Source organism: Hyla sarda, chromosome 1 (genome assembly GCF_029499605.1).
Source record: "Hyla sarda isolate aHylSar1 chromosome 1, aHylSar1.hap1, whole genome shotgun sequence".
Lineage (NCBI taxonomy): Eukaryota > Metazoa > Chordata > Amphibia > Anura > Hylidae > Hyla > Hyla sarda.
In genome coordinates this window covers 435,546,251-435,564,937 of record NC_079189.1, presented here as the reverse complement: position 1 = coordinate 435,564,937, position 18,687 = coordinate 435,546,251, and the positions used below count along the sequence as shown (strand labels likewise).

General features: G+C 44.6%; 1 protein-coding gene across 11 annotated transcripts in view; it reads left to right on the top strand.

Moving 5' to 3' along the window:
- The window catches only part of LOC130282706 (solute carrier family 2, facilitated glucose transporter member 11-like), a 141,629-nt gene that overhangs the window by 97,193 nt on the left and 25,749 nt on the right, over nt 1-18,687 (top strand). For 7 of the 11 annotated variants that reach the window (XM_056531252.1, XM_056531258.1, XM_056531299.1 and 4 more), the window contains 3 exons: nt 6,822-6,932; nt 13,344-13,445; nt 18,110-18,185. In XM_056531252.1, the coding sequence (XP_056387227.1) occupies nt 6,822-6,932; nt 13,344-13,445; nt 18,110-18,185 (289 nt within the window). Of the gene's footprint in view, nt 1-6,821; nt 6,933-13,159; nt 13,209-13,343; nt 13,446-18,109; nt 18,186-18,687 lie in introns of all 11 variants that reach the window. The other 4 variants (XR_008846508.1, XR_008846507.1, XM_056531286.1 and 1 more) reach the window with 3 other exon arrangements.

Below are 18,687 nucleotides of genomic sequence, written 5' to 3'. Positions count from 1 at the left end.
TATGTTGAAGGCAGCATCGACATATGATGCTGCTGTGTGTCGGGGCCATCGTACAAACAGCTATCTGACAGCGCTGACAACTTCAGCAACTGACAGATAGTTGTTTAATGTGCCCCATTCTGCCTCCTGTTACTCACATGCTGTCCTGCTGACTCACGCAGGCTTCCACTGTGAGCTCCGTGTAAGCCCCGCCCCCTCAGTGCAGCCATAGCCAATAACCTGGAGCATCTTGCTGCAGGCATCCAATGAGCTGCTGGCTGCCCTCCCCTTTCTTTCCTATAGCGCTGTAGTCGGCAGGATTGTAATGGAGGACATTCTGTCTCCCCTGAAGGTATTTAAAGAACTGTACAGTACTGTATGCGATGTCACACATCACATACAATACATATACACACTATACACCCCATACATCAATGTTTCCCTATCAGTGTGCCTCCAGCTGTTGCAAAACTATAACTCCCAGCATGCCCAGACAGTCAATGGCTGTACATGCATGCTGGGAGTTGTAGTTGTGCAACAGCTGGAGGCACCCTGGTTTGTTAAACACTCCCCATACACTCCACATACAATGGTCATCCCAGAACCAATTAGCAGTTTCCCATAGAGATATGTATTCAACATACAATGGTTCCAAGGCCCCAGAACCAATTGCCATTTTTACATAGACATATGTACTCGACATATGATGGTTTCAACATATGATGGTTCTCCTGGAACCAATTAATAACATATGTTGAGGGACCACTGTATCACATTTTGCAAGGGTTAATAGCAGAAAATACCCCCAAAAATTTGTAACCCCATCTCTTCTGAGTATGGAGGTACCCCATAAGTTGACCTGAAGTGCACTACGGGCGAACTACAATGCTCAGAAGAGAAGGAGTCATATTTGGCTTTTGGAGAGCAAATTTTGCTCGAGGGGCATGTCGCATTTAGGAAGCCCCTATGGTGACAGGACAGCAAAATAACCCCCACATGGCATACCATTTTGGAAACTAGACCCCTTGAGGAACGTAACAAGGGGTACAGTGAGCATTTACCCCCCACTGGTGTCTGTTATATCTTTGGAACAGTGGGCTGTACAACATTTTTAATTTTCACAGCCCACTGTTCCAAAGATCTGTCAGACATCAGTGGGGTGTAAATTCTCACTGCACCCCTCATTACATTCCGTGAGGGGTGTAGTTTCCAAAATGGGGTCACATGTGTTTTTTATTTTTGCGTTTGTCAAAACCGCTGTAACAATCAGCCACCCCTGTGCAAATCACCTCAAATGTGCATGGTGCACTCTCCCTTCTGGGCCTTGTTGTGCACCCCCAGAGCACTTTGCTCCCACATATGGGGTATCTCCGTAGTCGGGAGAAATTGCATTACAAATTTTGGGGGGCTTTTTTCCCCTTTTACCTCTTGTCAAAATGAAAAGTATAGGGCAACACCAGCATGTTAGTGTAAAAAAAAAATGTTTTTTTACACTAACATGCTGGTGTAGACCTCAACTTCACCTTTTCATAAGGGGTGAAAGGAGAAAAAGCCCCCCAAATTTGTTAGGCAATTTCTCCCGAGTACAGCGATACCCCATATGTGGCCCTAAACTGTTTCCTTGAAATACGACAGGGCTCCAAAGTGAGAGAGCACCATGTGCATTTGAGGCCTGAATTAGGAATTTGCATAGGGGTGGACATAGGGGTATTCTACGCCAGTGATTCCCAAACAGGGTCCCTCCAGCTGTTGCAAAACTCCCAGCATGCCTCGACAGTCAATGGCTGTCCGGCAATACTGGGAGTTGTTGTTTTGCAACAGCTGGAGGCTCCATTTTGGAAACAGTGGCGTACCAGACATTTTCATTTGTATTGGGGAGGGGGGCTGTGTAGGGGTATGTGTATATGTAGTGTTTTTATTTTATTTTGTGTTAGTGTAGTGTAGTGTTTTTAAGGTACAGTCACATGGGTGGGGGATTAGAGCGAGTTTCCCGCTGCGAGTTTGAGCTGCCGCGCAAATTTTGCTGCATCGCAAACTTGCAGCCTGATACTCACTGTAAGCCCCCTGCCCATGTGAATGTACCCTGTACATTCACGGGGGGGACCTCTCCCGCTGTTGCAAAACTACAACTCCAAGCATGCACAGTCTATCAGCGCATGCTGGTAGTTATAGTTTTGCAACAGCTGGAGGCACACTGGTTGGGAAACACTGAGTTAGGAAACAGACAAGGTTTCCCAACCAGTGTGCCTCCAGTTGTTGCAAAACCACTACTCCCAAACATTCTCAGGCATGCTGGAAGCAGTAGTTCGTCAACCTCTTTAGAGCCAGATGTTGCCGAACTACAACTCCCAGCATGCTTGGAGTTGTAGTTTTGCAACATCTGGAGGACTACAGTTGCAGACCACTAATACAGTGGTTCCCAATCTGTGCCCTTCCAGATGTTGCAAAACTACAACTCCCAGTATGCCAAAACTGTCCAGGCATGCTGGGAGTTGTAGTTCTGCAACATCTGGAGGGCCAGATGTTACAGAACTACAACTCCCAGCATGCCTGGACAGTAAGGGCATGCTGAGGATGTGTAGTTTTGCAACATCTGGAAGGGCACAGTGGTCTCCAAACTGTGGACCTCCAGATGTTGCAAAACTGCAACTCCCAGCATGCCCAGACGCCAAGGGCTGTCTGGGCATGCTGGGAGTTGTAGTGTAAGGGGACCAGATGGAGCAGTCCAGATCCCTTTACGGCGGTCTGGACTGCTGCAAAGGTCCCGCAACGCCGCCGAAGATCCACTCACCTGTCGCCGCCGCCGGGATCCGGGTCTTCAGGGACGAGGTAAGTAGTGGGGCCGGGCCCCAGCACTTCCCCGTCCTCCGGTCTTCCTCCTGTTCTCTCCACACTTCCAGGGGCCGGGCAGGGCAGGAGGAAGTAACCGCCCCCCCCCCCCCCCCTTGTGATTGGTCGGTTAGCTAACCGACGGATCGCAGGGGATAGGAGGAGGTGGCAAGCTTGCCACCTCGCTCCTATACTTTAGCATGGTCCTGGCTGTCTGTGACAACCGGGATCATGCAAAATTACCGGGCGGTCGGGTCCCAGAGACCCGATCAGCCCGGTATCCCTCGCGATTTGCGTCGATCGCCGACATGGGGGGCAGACATGGCCCCCCTCAGCGTTTGCCCTGGATGCCTGCTGAAGCATTTCAGCAGGCATCCGCTTCCGATCTCTGCCTGGGGCGCGGCATAGACTGGAGAAACACCAGGACGTACTAGTACGTCCTGGGTCTTTAAAGCCCAGGGTGCCAGGACTTTCTAGTACGTTCTGGGTCCTTAAGGGGTAAAGGGGTACTTCTCACCCCTAGACATCTTATCCCCTATCCAAAGGATAGGGGATAAGATGTCAGATCGCTGGGGTCCCGCTGCTGGGGACACCCGGGATCTCTGCTGCAGCACCCACCGTCCAGGCTTCCACCTCACACCGGGAACACTGGAGGCTTCGGATCCCGACCACAATGGCGGACGAGCTTGACGTCACGACTCCGCCCCTTGTGACGTCACGACCCGCCCCCTCAATGCAAGTCTATCGGAGGTCCGTCCAGGTGGGTGCTGCAGCCGAGATCCCGGGGGTCCCCAGCAGCGGGACCCCGGCGATCTGACATCTTATCCCCTTTCCTTTGGATAGGGGATAAGATGTCTAGGGGTGCGGAGTACACCTTTAACCCCTTAAGGACCGGAGGTTTTTCCGTTTTTGCATTTTCGTTTTTTGCTCCTTGCCTTTAAAAAATCATAACTCTTTCAAATTTACACCTAAAAATCCATATGATGGCTTATTTTTTGCGCCACCAATTCTACTTTGTAATGACGTCAGTCATTTTGCCCAAAAATCTATGGTGAAGCGGGAAAAAAAATCATTGTGCGACAAAATTGAAAAAAAAAACGCTGTTTTGTAAATTTTGGGGGCTTCCGTTTCTACGTAGTACATTTTTCGGTAAAAATGACACCTGATATGTATTCTGTAGGTCCATACGATTAAAATTATACCCTACTTATATAGGTTTGATTTTGTCGGACTTCTGGAAAAAATCATAACTACATGCAGGAAAATTAATACGTTTAAAATTGTCATCTTCTGACCCCTATAACTTTTTTATTTTTCCGTGTATGGGGCGGTGTGAGCGCTCATTTTTTGCGCCGTGATCTGAAGTTTTTAACGGTACCATTTTTGTATTGATAGGACTTATTGATCACTTTTTATTCATTTTTAAATGATATAAAAAGTGACCAAAAATGCAGTATTTTGGACTTTGGAATTTTTTTGCGCGCACGCCATTGACCGAGCGGTTTAATTAATGATATATTTTTATAATTCGGACATTTCCGCACGCGGTGATGCCACATATGTTTATTTTTATCTTTATTTACACTGTGTTTTTTTTATTATTGGAAAAGGGGGGTGATTCAAACTTTTAATAGGGGAGGAGTTAAATGATCTTTATTCACTTTTTTTTTTTCACTTTTTTTTTGCAGTGTTATAGGTCCCATAGGGACCTATAACACTGCACACACTGATCTTCTATGTTGATCACTGGTTTCTCATAGGAAACCAGTGATCGACGAATCTGCCGCATGACTGCTCATGCCTGGATCTCAGGCACTGAGCAGTCATTCGGCGATCGGACAGCGAGGAGGCAGGAAGGGGCCCTCCCGCTGTCCTGTCAGCTGTTCGGGATGCCGCGATTAGCCGCGGCTATCCCGAACAGCCCGACTGAGCTAGCCGGGAACTTTCACTTTCACTTTTAGCCGCGCGGCTCAGCTTTGAGCGCGCGGCTAAAGGGTTAATAGCGCGCGGCGCCGCGATCGGCGCTGCGCGCTATTAGAGGCGGGTCCCGGCTTCACTATGACACCGTGCCCGCCATGATATGACGCGGGGTTACTGTGTAACCCCGCGTTATATCAGAAGAGCAGGACCAAGGACGTACCGGTACGTCCTTGGTCCTTAAGGGGTTAATCTGGTACCCAGTGGTTAAGAATGGATAAAAAGCGTTCCCAAATGTTCTACTTAAAATTTAGTATTCCTTTGAAGCCCTTCTCTATATACAGTATCTCACATCAGTGAGTACACCCCTCACATTTTTGTAAGTATTTTATTGTACAGTATCTTTTCATGTGATAACACTGAAGAAATGACACTTTGCTACAATGTAAAGAAGTGAGTATACAGCCTGTATAACAGTGTTTAATGTTGTGTCCCCTCAAAATAACTCAACACACAGCTATTAATGTCTAAACTTTGAGAACATAAGTGAGTACACCCCTAAGTGGAAATGTCCAAATTTGGCCAAAGTGTCAATATTTTGTGTGGCCACCATTATTTTCCAGCACTGCCTTAAGCCTCTTGGGCATGGAGTTCACCAGAGCTTCACAGGTTGCCACTGCAGTCCTCTTCCACTTCTCCATACTAACATCACATGTATTCCTCATCTGGTTGCCGCTACACAACCTTAACACCTTCTGAACCAAATAAGTTTATCTTAGTCTCATCGGACCACAGGACATGGTTCCAGTGATCAATGTCCTTATTCTGCTGTTTTCAGGCTTTTTTGTGCATCCTCTTTAGAAGAGACTTCCTTTTGGGATGACAGCTATGCAGACCAATTTGATGCAGTGTGTGGCTTATGGTCTGAGCACTGACTGGCTGACCCACACTTCCCCACCACTTCAACCTCTACAGCAATGCTTATGCATCTATTTCCCAAAGAGAACCACTGGATATGATGCTGAGAGTGTCCTGTGAAACTGCTGTATGGCCTTGCCCACCGTGCTGTAGCATCGTTTCAGGGTTTTTGCCCTCATTCTATAGTCTGGGCCATCTTTATGTATAGCAGCAATTCTTTTTTCGGATCTTAAGAGAGTTTTTTGCAATAGGTTGAACTTCCAGCGACCAGAATTAGAAAGTGTGAGATCGATAACACTAAACTTAAGACACCTGCTCCCCATTCACACCTGAGGCCTTGTAGCACTAACAAGTTACATGAAATCAGGGAGGGAAAATGGTTAACTGGGCCTAATTTAGAACTTTCCACTTAGGGGTGTGCTCACTTCTGTTGCCAAGGTTTAGATATTTATGACTGTGTGCTGAGTTATTTTGAGGTGACACAACATTAAAGGACAACTGTAGTGGTACACATTTATATATGCCCATGCCCGGGCCTCAAAAATAAACAAAATATACTCATAGATGCCTTCCTACGAGCCCCCGTGAGTTCGGCACAGGCCTCAGTGCTGACGTCATTTCACTTCCTGGGGATGGGGACACCGCAGAGCAGTCGGCGTATCACCGGCCCTAGCGATGTCCCACCCCGGTTGGTGAAAGGCTGAGCCCACTGTCATGTAAGGAGCTCTGGCCGGCTTCTTACATGACAGTGGGCTCAGCCTATCACAGGCCAAGGCGGGACATCGCTACGGCCGGTGATACGCCGACGGCTCTGCGGCGTCCCCGTCCCCAGGAAGTGGAATGACGTCAGCACTGCCGGGACCGTGAGGCCTGTGCCGGACCAACGGGGGCTCGTAGGAAGGTATGTATGAGTTTATTTTGTTAATTTTTGAGGCACGGGCACAGGCATATATAAATGTTTACCACTGCAGTTGTCCTTTAAGCACTGTTATACAGTCTGTGCACTCACTACTTTACATTGTAGCAGAGTCATTTCTTCAGTGTTGTCACATGAAAAGATATTAAAATCTTTACAAAAATGTGAGAACCTGTCATTTTAGTATAACGAAACAACATGCTTCTTATCAGCAGCTGACCATAATGGCTAGATAATCTCTACTATGATAAATGTTTTATAGGTCTATTTTTATGCTGTTGAAGTTTTTAAAGCTGCTGGGTTTCCAGACAAACAAATCCCTTACTTAGCAATTGGTTTCGGAATATGCGAATCCACCTCAGTGATCCTGTGTGTAAGTAACAACAAAATGTTCTTGCATTCCTGTATATCTGTTCATTCAATTTCTGGAAAACCTATGGGTATGTCATTGTGTGTAACATGACCACAATACCCATCATATTTGACTAAGCTTAGTTACTTATTTCTTTTTTGTTGCATTCAAAATGCTTCTTTCTTATACCGATGAACTTAAACTACTACAACTAAAGGTCAAAGCCTACAAAGAGACAGCAAGCTGTGCACTCAGATGAAAATCACCATGATATACATACATTAAAGTCAGTATTGTGATTATTTGTGGAATATTTGTATATATGCCGTTGTTTACACCTTCTCAAGTGTGAACCCAGCATGTATAGAATGAATAGTGATAGCTACACTGAACTAGAGGTGCAGTTAAGCCCTGACCTGTAATTGAATATATAGAGATGCATATGTGGTGGCCCGGTACAGGAGTTGTACCCCTGTACCCTAGCTGCCCTGTCAGGCAGCCTCCCTGAATGTGTCCCCTGGGCCCCACCTGTCCCCTTGTATAGTTATCTTTATGCTATGTATTGTATATAAAAGTGTTATGTTTTTAAGAACAGTTGACATGTAATAAACCAGTGTCATGTGATTGTAACCCAATGAGGTATCAGTGAACATGTGACCTTAGGGTGACCTATGGGACCCCTCCTAGTCTCCCCCATAAAAGCCCTGGGAGGAGTTAGCTCCCTCTCTTGATTTCCAGTTAAGTTTTTGCTGAGGTCCAGTGGAGTCAAGTCCTAAGAGTGTGTCTGGAGTCCAGTGGAGGCCTCAAGTCAACTACGCAGCCACAAGTCAACAAGTCCACTACCCCCAGGTCCCAGTTAGAGCCTGGTAAGCTACAAACGGGGTATAGTCAGTTAGTCAGTCTCAGTAAAGTCAGTCAATCTGTCTTCAGTCAGTGTGGCCTGCATCAAAATTGTCTCTGTCCACTACAAGTCCCAGCAAGCCCTAAGGTCTCTAAAGTCACTGGTCACCTCCGTGGGCCTGGCCAAGCTGTATAGACTATTCCACCTGACTAACTCAGTAAAGCTACCGTTGTTCCATAACTTGGAGTCATTATTGCCCCCGTGCCTAGCCCAGCAGTATACCTTCGGGTGGTATTGAGGATAAACCACGCCCTGGCGACACGAACACAAGGGGTTAATGCCATCTTCCCCTAGAGTAATTCCATCTGCCCTGCATCACACCCTCTACCACAACTTTTGGCATCATGAACCGGATATGGGTGTGCACCTTATGCCTAAAGTTACCCCCCCCAGTCTGAACAAAAATTGCGCCAGAAAGTGTACGGGACTTTGTGAAAAGTTTATACCAGGAAGCAAACATACACTCAGGAAGCAAACCTATAGCGAAACGGTCATTGGGGTGATATAGGTATGGTTAGGCACTCTTCTATTATGTAAAGCCCTGTTTTCTTTGTTTCCAGGTCTACCATTATTTTGTATATCTGTGGTATTTCACTATACTTTACATACTAGCCTATTGTGTTTTATACACTTTGACCTGTGATATAGTCCTTGCCTTTGTACTGAAGTTTGTGCCCTCCTACCTATATGTGTATGTATCTGGTGCTATTTCTTTTTGTCTCTTTCCTGTGTAAATTACATTTTATTGTCTTTTTAACTTTTGTGATCATAATAAAGATATATATTTTTTATTTTTGCTAATATCTTTTCTTGTGGTGCATTTTTTCTCGTTTGGTGTTTAACTATTTATTTGCACCACTTACCTGCATAGGTTTGCAGGGTTCTCTATATCGGTGTATAATACTGTGAAAAGTTTGTCAAGAGGCGCTTGTGAAATAGAGGGGGAGGTGAAGAAACAACTGTTATCTGCCATTGGGAACAGTGCTGAAGTCGTGAATAATATGTATAAAATTCGTACTGAAGCAATGTGCCAGGATGTCTACTGCCATACCTGAAAGGGTTAATCTGTTGGAAGAAAAGCGTGTGAAGGAATCCCGCCAAAGCCTGCTTCCTGCCCCTGGTAGTGGAAGCCAAGTCACGGTTTCTAATCCTAAGTGGAACCTGAAAGGTCCGCCCCGTGTTCCCGGGTGGTGGCGGAAAAAAGAGGACACACCGCTGAGTCACTTCTGGTCCCAGGCCCTGATGATGACGAAGTTGCGGTAGGTGGCCATTTTGTCGGAGACCAGTATAAGAAGCAGAGCGGAGCCGGACCTCTTAATTCTTGCGAAAGTTCCTGGTGAAAGCAAGATGGCACAGCAGAACACGAGGTCAAGGAGTCCGAAGATGGGGCCGAAGGCACGCAGATGTTCCAGGAACTAGCAGATCATCTGCAGAGATTCTCCATCGGGGCCGATGATGCCCATCTTAAAGTTCCGCTGCCTGAGGACGATGGGGACTGGCCTGCAACTCCGGTGGGGGAAACGCCCACATCGTCATCAGGACCGTCGCCGGTGAGGCTGTCTCTCCACAGGTGGACCTGGGGATCCTGGGCAGAGATCCTCACGGAGTAGTCGGAAGTGAGTACCCTGGCCGAGTTCTCTACCCCTCCATCTACCCCCAGTCCAGGGCCTGCGCCCTTGGTCTAGCAGTCCCCAACACGTCCCCGGTCACCACTGCTATCACGGTGGCTATTTGGTGACGAGCCTGCACTTATCCAGTACATGAGGGACCATCTCCTACCCCTGCCAGGGAAGTCCCATCCTCCAGTTCCAAAAGCCCAGGCCGAAAGGGCCAAACAAGAGGCCCAAGTGGCCACCATAGTTGAAGAGATGAGGGCACAAAGTATGGACCTAAATTAATGCTATATGAAGTATGCCAAGCACAACAACAGGACACTAAAAGCCTTGAGGCCTCATATATCAGAAGGCTGGAGCATCCTCAGGAGGGAGAGCCACGGTTATCAAATTTAACAGTCAGGTGGTATGGCACATCGATGGACTGCCACCACGGTGGCACGATTTTGGTCAACAGGAGAGCTGTGAAGAGAGACTACCTCCCTCCACCTCTACACTCCCAAAGTGCCTCGGCCTACTCCTGCTGAGGAGGAGGTTTGGCTGGCCGACAGGCACCAACACATGATCCCCCAGTTGCGCAAGCTTCTGCTGTACAAGTGGTGGTCAGTGTGCCCGACCATCACTGGTTACAGTTTGTTGCATGTGTCATGGAATACCCATGTCAGCACTATGGAGGGGGCACAATTTCGAGGTCCTGGGTATATGTCACAACCTAGAAAGCAAGTTGACCGACGAGGTTGGAATGGAAAGTTGCAAGGCTCAAGAGCTTGAATCTTGTCTTGTCAAGGAGACTAACTGGACTCGCCAAGAACTACTGTAACCAACTGAGTGTACGGGCCTGTCTTTTATCCGTGATCCTTTACTGAGAACTCTTAAGTGTACAAGAACTGTGGAGCGGTACTTTATAGTCAGAGTAATATATTTTGTTCCATTTTTGCAAGGGTGCATGCAAATGTGGTATTTTCCAGTTTCAGGTGTATTGTAATAAAGTGTATATAACGTGTATAAATGTCTGACACGTTTCTGTGTGTCTATGGCAATTTATATAGGAGGTATTCTGACCAGGTCAGAAGCGTTTCTACTACCTCACTGCCATGACAGTTACCAGCCAGGTACAGAGAATAGTGATTGTACCATGTATCATATTTAGTCAGTCTAGCATAGTTAATGCTAATATATAACGAATTCAGTGATGTACATAGAGTTTTGTGCATAAACTAGTCAAATATTATTTCTAGTTAGGACTGTAGCTAAACTGTATATTTCTAGTCCACAAATACAGTGGTCCCTCAACATACGATGGTAATTTGTTCCAAACGACCCATCGTTTGTCGAATCCATCGTATGTTGAGGGATTCGTGCAATGTAAAAAGTGCATTTAATACTCGCCTGTCCCCGCCGCTCCGGACCGCGTCCTCACCGATCCCGATGGTCTCCCAGGGGCTCCCGATGGGGTACCTCTGCTCCGGCATCTTCTTCTGGGTCCTCCGGCGTCTTCCGCATCTTCACCGGGGTCCAGGCCTCGCTTTCTGGTGACATTATTACGTTGTTGTGCCGGGACGGCGTGCGCAGCGACGTAATAACGACGCCGGAAAGCGAGGCCCGGATCCCGGAGAGGACCCGGAGAAGCAGGGATAGGTAAGTGAACCTACTGGGACACATTACACTGCTATCCGACAGCAGCTTAAGCATTTTGCGCTGCCGGATAGCAGTTAATGCAATGGCCCCGACATATAAAAGCATCGTATGTCGATGCTGACATCGACATGCGATGACCTCTGAGAGGCCATCGTATGTCGATTTGATCATATGTCGGGGCCATCTCATGTCGGGGGGTTACTGTAATCAAATATTCACATGTCTAACCATTTTTCCTGTCCTTGTGTACAGGGTGCTATACTGGCTACAGTAGGAGTAAGACACGTGTAGTGACAGAGTTGTCATGTAAAGGTGATATTGTTATATTGTCTAAAGTATGTATAGTGTTCTGGGGAGAAGTAGCTTCTGCCAATGGGCCCCAGCAGATAAGTTATCAGGTATAAACCCTCAGGCAGCCCGAGTTGTGCAGTTACAAGGTTTACAAATCCCACATGTTCAAAATCCCATAACCCAAGGAGCATGTAAGGACATTGCCAACAAATGCCACATGGACTTGTCCCCAGTTATTGTTATTCCTTACTCAGGACATTCGGAATAAATGCCCCAGGAACTGTTGTCATCACCAGGCCCCAGTGGCCACTACTTGTCGTCCGCTCTCTAGGACTGGGTGCCGAGGACGGCTGTGTTTAACAGGGGGAGTTGTGGTGGCCCGGTACAGGAGTTGTACCCCTGTACCCTAGCTGCCCTGTCAGGCAGTCTGCCTGGAGTGTCCCCTGGGCCCTTGTTCCCCTTGTATAGTTATCTTTATGCGGTGTGTTGTATATACAAATGTTATGTCTTTAAGAACAGTTGACATGTGATTAACCAGTGTCATGTGATTGTAACCCAGTTAGGTATCGGTGAACATGTGACCTTAGGGTGACCTATGGGACCCCTCCTAGTCTCCCCCATAAAAGCCCTGGGTGGAGTTTACTCGCTCTCTTTATTTCCAGTTAAGTTTTTGCTTAGGTCCAGTGCAGTCAAGTCCTAAGAGTGTGTCTGGAGTCCAGTGGAGACCTCAAGTCAACCACACAGTCACATGTCTACAAGTCCACTATCCCCAGGTCCCAGTTTGAGCCCGGTAAGCTACAAACAGGGTCAGTCAAAGTCAACCTGTCTTCAGTCAGAATGTCCTGCATCAAAATTGTCCCAGTCCACTATAAGTCCCAGCAAGCCCTAAGGTCTCTGGAGTCACTGGTCACCTCCATGGGCCTGGCTAAGCTGTATAGACTATTCCACCTGTCTAACGCAGTAAAGCTACCATTGTTCCGTACCTTGGCGTCGGAGACATTGCCTAGCCCAGGATCCAGCGGTATACCTTCGGGTGGTATTGAGGATAAACCACACCCTGGCATCCTGAACACAAGAGGTTATTGCCATCTGCCCCTAGGGTAATTCCATCAGCCCTGCATCACACCTCTACCACACATATTTTAATTGGCGTGATAATGCGGGCATAGTGCAATATATATCTAGTGGTACGTGACAATGCTGTACTTATTGAGGCTTTTCTATGGCCAACTAACTGGATACCTTGACTCCCATTTTTATAAGCCACTGCTATGTATGTGCGACCATGCTCAGCAATAGAGGATAGATATCTGTGTGGTACATATCATGGTGATCGTTCTCTGTATATCAAGCAGCTAGAGACAGGTCCTGAGCCCCCCCTAGAGAGAGAGTTTACTATCTAGTAAGTGAGGTTGCTACAGCCCACACAAGACACACTAGGGAAGGTTCTGGTGCAGATCCACCCTTATCAGAGCATTAACTTTGCCTAAGATTAGGGTCTAACATATGGCTTTGTGTAGGGGTTGTTTCCTGTTTCCCAAACCAGTTGTCACTGCCTTGTGCACCACCCACATAGGGCTTCAATATACGTAATATTCATGTACAATATAGTTGAAAATGTCTTTGTTAACCACTTATATTTCATTGTACTAGATTTATTACACACCTGCTTTGGTGCTATATATATTGTCTGCTTTTTTGGATTTTAAATGGTATAAATTCCAATAAATAAAAAAATAAAATAAAAAAAAAGGAAAACCAAAGAGGTTAAAACCAATGGTGAATTTCCCTCCATGTCTTTATAGGCCAGAGCTGTTTTGGCAGCACAAAGAGGACCCACACAATTTTGGGCAGGTGATATTAAAGGTTTTGGCTAATAGTTGTGCATATATTTTGAAGAAATCTATATCCGCAAGGACATGCAAGTAAAAGACTTTTTCATTTCTAAGTGATGTAAAAGAGTATTGAGTGCAAACATTATTTCCTCAGAGTCTAGTAATAGATCGTTTTGGCAGAAGACTTATATTGCTGACCGGGTATGCAGTCATGATTCTCTCCTTGGGGCTTCTGACTCTGACTATTTCACTACAGGTAACTGTCTTTGCATCCCCTAAATGCCAGTGCTGGCGTCTATGTAGATAAATGTTATACAGGTATAGCAGCACAACAGTTGTTCTAGAGTAGACAAACAAGTTCTTTACTGTATCTATTTTAGCCAAGCACTATCCATATGTTTTGATAGATTGCAGAGATTGATTACAATGGATTTACTTCTCTGCTCATCAAGAAAAATTTAATCTTTCTGGCCATTAAGGTTTTATTGTCAGGGAATCCATTTCATGGGAAGTGGGTAAACAAAACAGACATTTAAAGGTTTTCTGGGGAAAATTGATTGATTGGCTTATCCTCTGGATAGGTCATCAAAATCTGATCATCAGGGCGCCAACATCTAGCACTCCTGACAGGAAAAGCCAAAGCGGCCATATTTATACACAGTGTATGGAGCCAGAAGCCATGGTGCAAACACAGTGTTGAGGCCACCCCAGGTTACTGCAGCTCTGCACCCCTTTCCTTCAATAGAAGTTAAGCAGCAGTAACATGACATGGTCAAGTACTCACAGATCAGAGCCAACTGCTTTTGGCACAATTCACTGTGTACTGTACCAAATGTTGGCACCCAAACAATAAGGTATTGATGGTCTATCCTGAGTCATTAAATTTGAACAGGATCTAAACTTCTTCATCTGAAAACCCTGTATGTTGATGATTACTGTATCCATCAAAATAGCTAAGGCCTAAATTGCATATCGGACAACAAAAACCTTTGTCTACATCAGATGTTATGGCTTTATCTTTCTATTTGGTCTAATACAGAGAATACAATTAACCTAAAGGGTTAATACAAAGCTCACCACTAACAGGTATAACCACTGAGATATATACATACAGTGGTGATCAAAAGTTTGGGCACCCCAGGTAAAAATTTGTATTAATGTGCATAAAGAAGCCAAGGAAAGATGGAAAAATCTCCAAAAGGCATCAAATTACAAATTCTTATAATATGTCAACAAAAGTTAGATTTTATTTCCATCATTTACACTTTCTAAATAACATAAAACAAAAAAAATGGCGTCTGTAAAAGTTTGGGCACCCTGCAGAATTTATAGCATGCACTGCACCCTTTGCAAAGCTGAGACCTGCCAGTGTCATGGATTGTTCTCAATCATCATCTGGGAAGACCAGGTGATGTCAATTTCAAAAGTTTTAAATGCCCAGACTCATCTGACCTTGCCCCAACAATCAGCACCATGGGTTCTTCTAAGCAGTTGTCTAGAAATCTGAAACTGAAAATAGTTGACGCTCACAAAGCTGGGGAAGGCTATAAGAAGATAGCTAAATGTTTTCAGATGTCAATATCCTCTGTTCGGAAAGTAATTAAGAAATGGCAGTCATCAGGAACAGTGGAAGTTAAAGCAAGATCTGGAAGACCAAGAAAAATATCAGACAGAACAGCTCTCAGGATTGTGAGAAAAACGATTCAAAACCCCTGTTTGACTGCACAATCCCTCCAGAAAGATCTGGCGGACACTGGAGTTGTGGTACACTATTCCACTATTAAGAGATACTTGTACAAATATGGTCTTCATGGAAGAGTCATCAGAAGAAAACCTCTTCTACGTCCTCACCACAAAAATCAGCATTTGAACTTTGCAAATGAACATATAGACAAGCCTGATGCATTTTGGAAACAAGTTCTGTGGAACGATGAGGTTAAAATTGAACTTTTTGGCCGGAATGAGCAAAGGTACGTTTGGAGAAGGGGAACAGAATTTAATGAAAAGAACCTCTATCCAACTGTTAAGCATGGGGGTGGATCAATCATGCTTTGGGGTTGTATTGCAGCCAGTGGCACAGGGAACATCTCACAAGTAGAAAGAAAAATGGATTCAATAAAATTTCAGCAAATTTTGGATGCTAACTTCATGCCATCTGTGAAAAAGCTGAAGTTAAAGAGAGGATGGCTTTTACAAATGGATATTGATCCTAAACACACCTCGAAATCCACGGGGGGTTACATCAAGAGGCGTAAACTGAAGGTTTTGCCATGGCCTTCACAATCTCCTGACCTCAACATAATTGAAAATCTATGGATAGACCTTAAAAGAGCAGTGCGTGACAGACAGCCCAGAAATCTCAAAGAACTGGAAGACTTTTGTAAGGAAGAATGAGCAAAGATACCACAAACAAGAATTTAAAGACTCTTGGCTGGCTACAAAAAGCGTTTACAAGCTGTGATACTTGCCAAAAGGGGGCAGTACAAGATATTAACTCTACAGGGTGCCCAAACTTTTGTAGATGCCATTTTTTGTTTTCTGTTATTTTGAAAGTGTAAATGATGGAAATAAAATCTAACTTTGTTGACATATTATAAGAATGTCTAATCTGTAATTTGATGCCTTTTGGAGATTTTTCCATCTTTCCTTGGCTTCTTTATGGACATTAATACAAATTTTTACCTGGGGTGCCCAAACTTTTGATCCCTACTGTATGTGTGCGTGTGTGTGTCTGTGAATTTGGATGATAGACACCTTAGCGTATTTACTACAAGTAAAGTTATACTTTATTTTGTTCATACCATTTGGGAACTTTCTGTACTTAGGCATATGACCCATAATGAATTGTAATACAATATATCAAGAACCCAATGTAAGCTACACTCGGTCAGTGACTTTGATCTAATATCATTTCAATATATATAGCCTTAAAGGCTCTTCCTAACATTTGAAGAAGTATTATAAAGACTAATCTGTGGATGGTTTTAATAAGTTTTTTGTTTCTGACACAAACACACCAAAAAGCTGTATTCCTGTAAAGAGAAATTAAATGAAGAAAATTCTTAAATTTACCTTTTAGTGGAGAGACCTGTATTAGAGGGGCTATGTTTGGCCCTTTTGGGTTAATTGTGTTCTCTAGAACATATATATACCTCTTCCTGGATAGCAATAGATTTGGTTTGGTGTTATTGATATATACTTCCATTCCATAGATTTGTTGAAGGTAACCTAGCAAAATGATCTTTATATCTACCGGAGTGGAGTTACACAAAGCAGACTCCCTGAATGAATGATGCATTACATATGGCTTTTCTGGCAATACTCTTTTTAACATAGCCTTAGCTGCTCATATTTTATTCAGTCTCTCAAAGAAAAACAAGTGGCACTAACGTGAGGACTATATATTCAAATCTATTTCCCTTCTGGACATCAGAACTTTCATATTTTGCCACTTTGGAACTTTATTTATTTGTGATTATACTTCTAAGCGAGTAATTGCCTTTTTCAACTAGGGTGACAAACTGTAACAAACCCCCTTCTCATGAAATCACATTACATAAGGAGGGGGGTTTGTTACAGTGTGTCACCAATAGTAAAGTTATTACATGAGAAGAGGTTTTTTTTTTACAGTGTGTCACTCCAGTAATAAGGTGATTACATGAGGAGGGTGTTTGTTACAGTGTGTCACTCCAGTAACAAGGTGATTACATGGGGAGAGTGTTTGTTCCAGTGTGTCACCCCAATTGTAAGTTGATTATATGAAGAGAGGTGTTGAAATGTTTCACCCCAATGGTAAGGTGATTACTACTGGGGTGACACATTGTAACAAACCCCCCTTCTTATGTAATCACCTTACCATTGGGGTGAAACACTTCAACACACCTCTCCATGTAATCAACTTACAATTGGGGTGACACACTGGAACAAACACTCTCCCCATGTAATCACCTTATTAATGGAGTTAAATAATGTAACAAACCCCCTTCTCATGTAATCACCTTACTAATGGGATGACACACTGTAACAAACACCCTCCTCATGTAATCACCTTTCTGCTCAGGTGACCTACAGTATTAAACCCCCTCCTCATGTAATCACCTTACTACTGAGGTAACACACTGTAACAAACCCCTTCCCCATGTAATCCACTTAAAATTGGGGTAACACACTGTAACAAACCCCCTCCTTATGTATCAACTTTACTACTGGGGTGACACAACGAACAAACGCCCCCCTCATGTAATCACCTTACTACTGGGGCCACAAGCTGAGGAGAAGGGATCTCCACACACAACACAACCAGGACAACTGCTCTGTATCTGCTACTTGCTGGAGGTGTAGGATCTGTGAAGATGTCACAATCATGAGACCAGTACATGTGGGGGTGGAGATTGGCAGTACACGATAGAGGAGATTATGGCTGAAGGACCCATGATTATGTTGAATATTAGGTGGGGCGGAGCTGAAGTGGAGGTCACATGTTTCTTGTATAAAGTGGAGCTCTGCTTTGCATCTAGACCTTTCAAAACTGAAAGCAGAACGCTGCTGTCATTGCACTGTAAGGGTCCATTCACACTACGGAATCTCAGCCTGTAGCAGAATCTCCATCTGTAGTGGGTGCCGGCGGAACGAGCTGGCACTAGGACTGCTTAGGAATGTGCCATCTCAATAGAGGCTTCAGGATCTCAGCTTTAGTCCCAGTGATCAGACATGTTTCCTGTAGATAGGTGATAAACGTCAATTGGGGGGAAAATGGCAAGAGAAAAACATAGAAATAACGTGATGCAAATGTTTGTAGTTCTTTATATGACTGTTTCATTATTAGATATTAACATAAACCTGAAGTTGTGACTTAAGAGATTATCAAGTATCTATCATTATCAGTGTTATGTGAATAACCCATTTCTCATTATTGCTCAGGGCACGTTCTCCTGGATGCCATACTGCAGTGTAATCCTCCTATTCATATATACGCTGTCATTTGGTACTGGAGCAGGTAAGTCCCCCTTCTAAGGCCATATTCATACATTGCAGAAATCTTTGCTACTGTCCCATACAGCTAAATGGGACCTGCAGAAATCCAATTGTTCTTCAATAAACCTGTACCATTCAGATGAAAGGAATTGATTTTTAGTCGTAATTTGCCATGTGTGAATTTACCCTTAGGCTTCATTATAGGAAATGTTTGAAATAGTTTCTTGCGTTCCTTAGACAGAATTCTTTATTGATGTAAAATATATATCTGGACCATGGGCTATTTATACCGCTGTGTAAATGAGCCCTAAGGGTGTATAATTTGTTCCCATGAACCTATGTTCCTTAACCCATTTTACACTCACATCATCATAAGCCAGATATCATGAGCTGATATCCCCTTTCCTCTTCCCCATATTGAGCAACCCCCAATTTCTATCCACTGGCCCCTTAACAATCTGGTGATTTCTGGCTACCCATTTTTGGAATGGGGAATGCTAGCCTTCAAGGTTGGAATTGGCAAA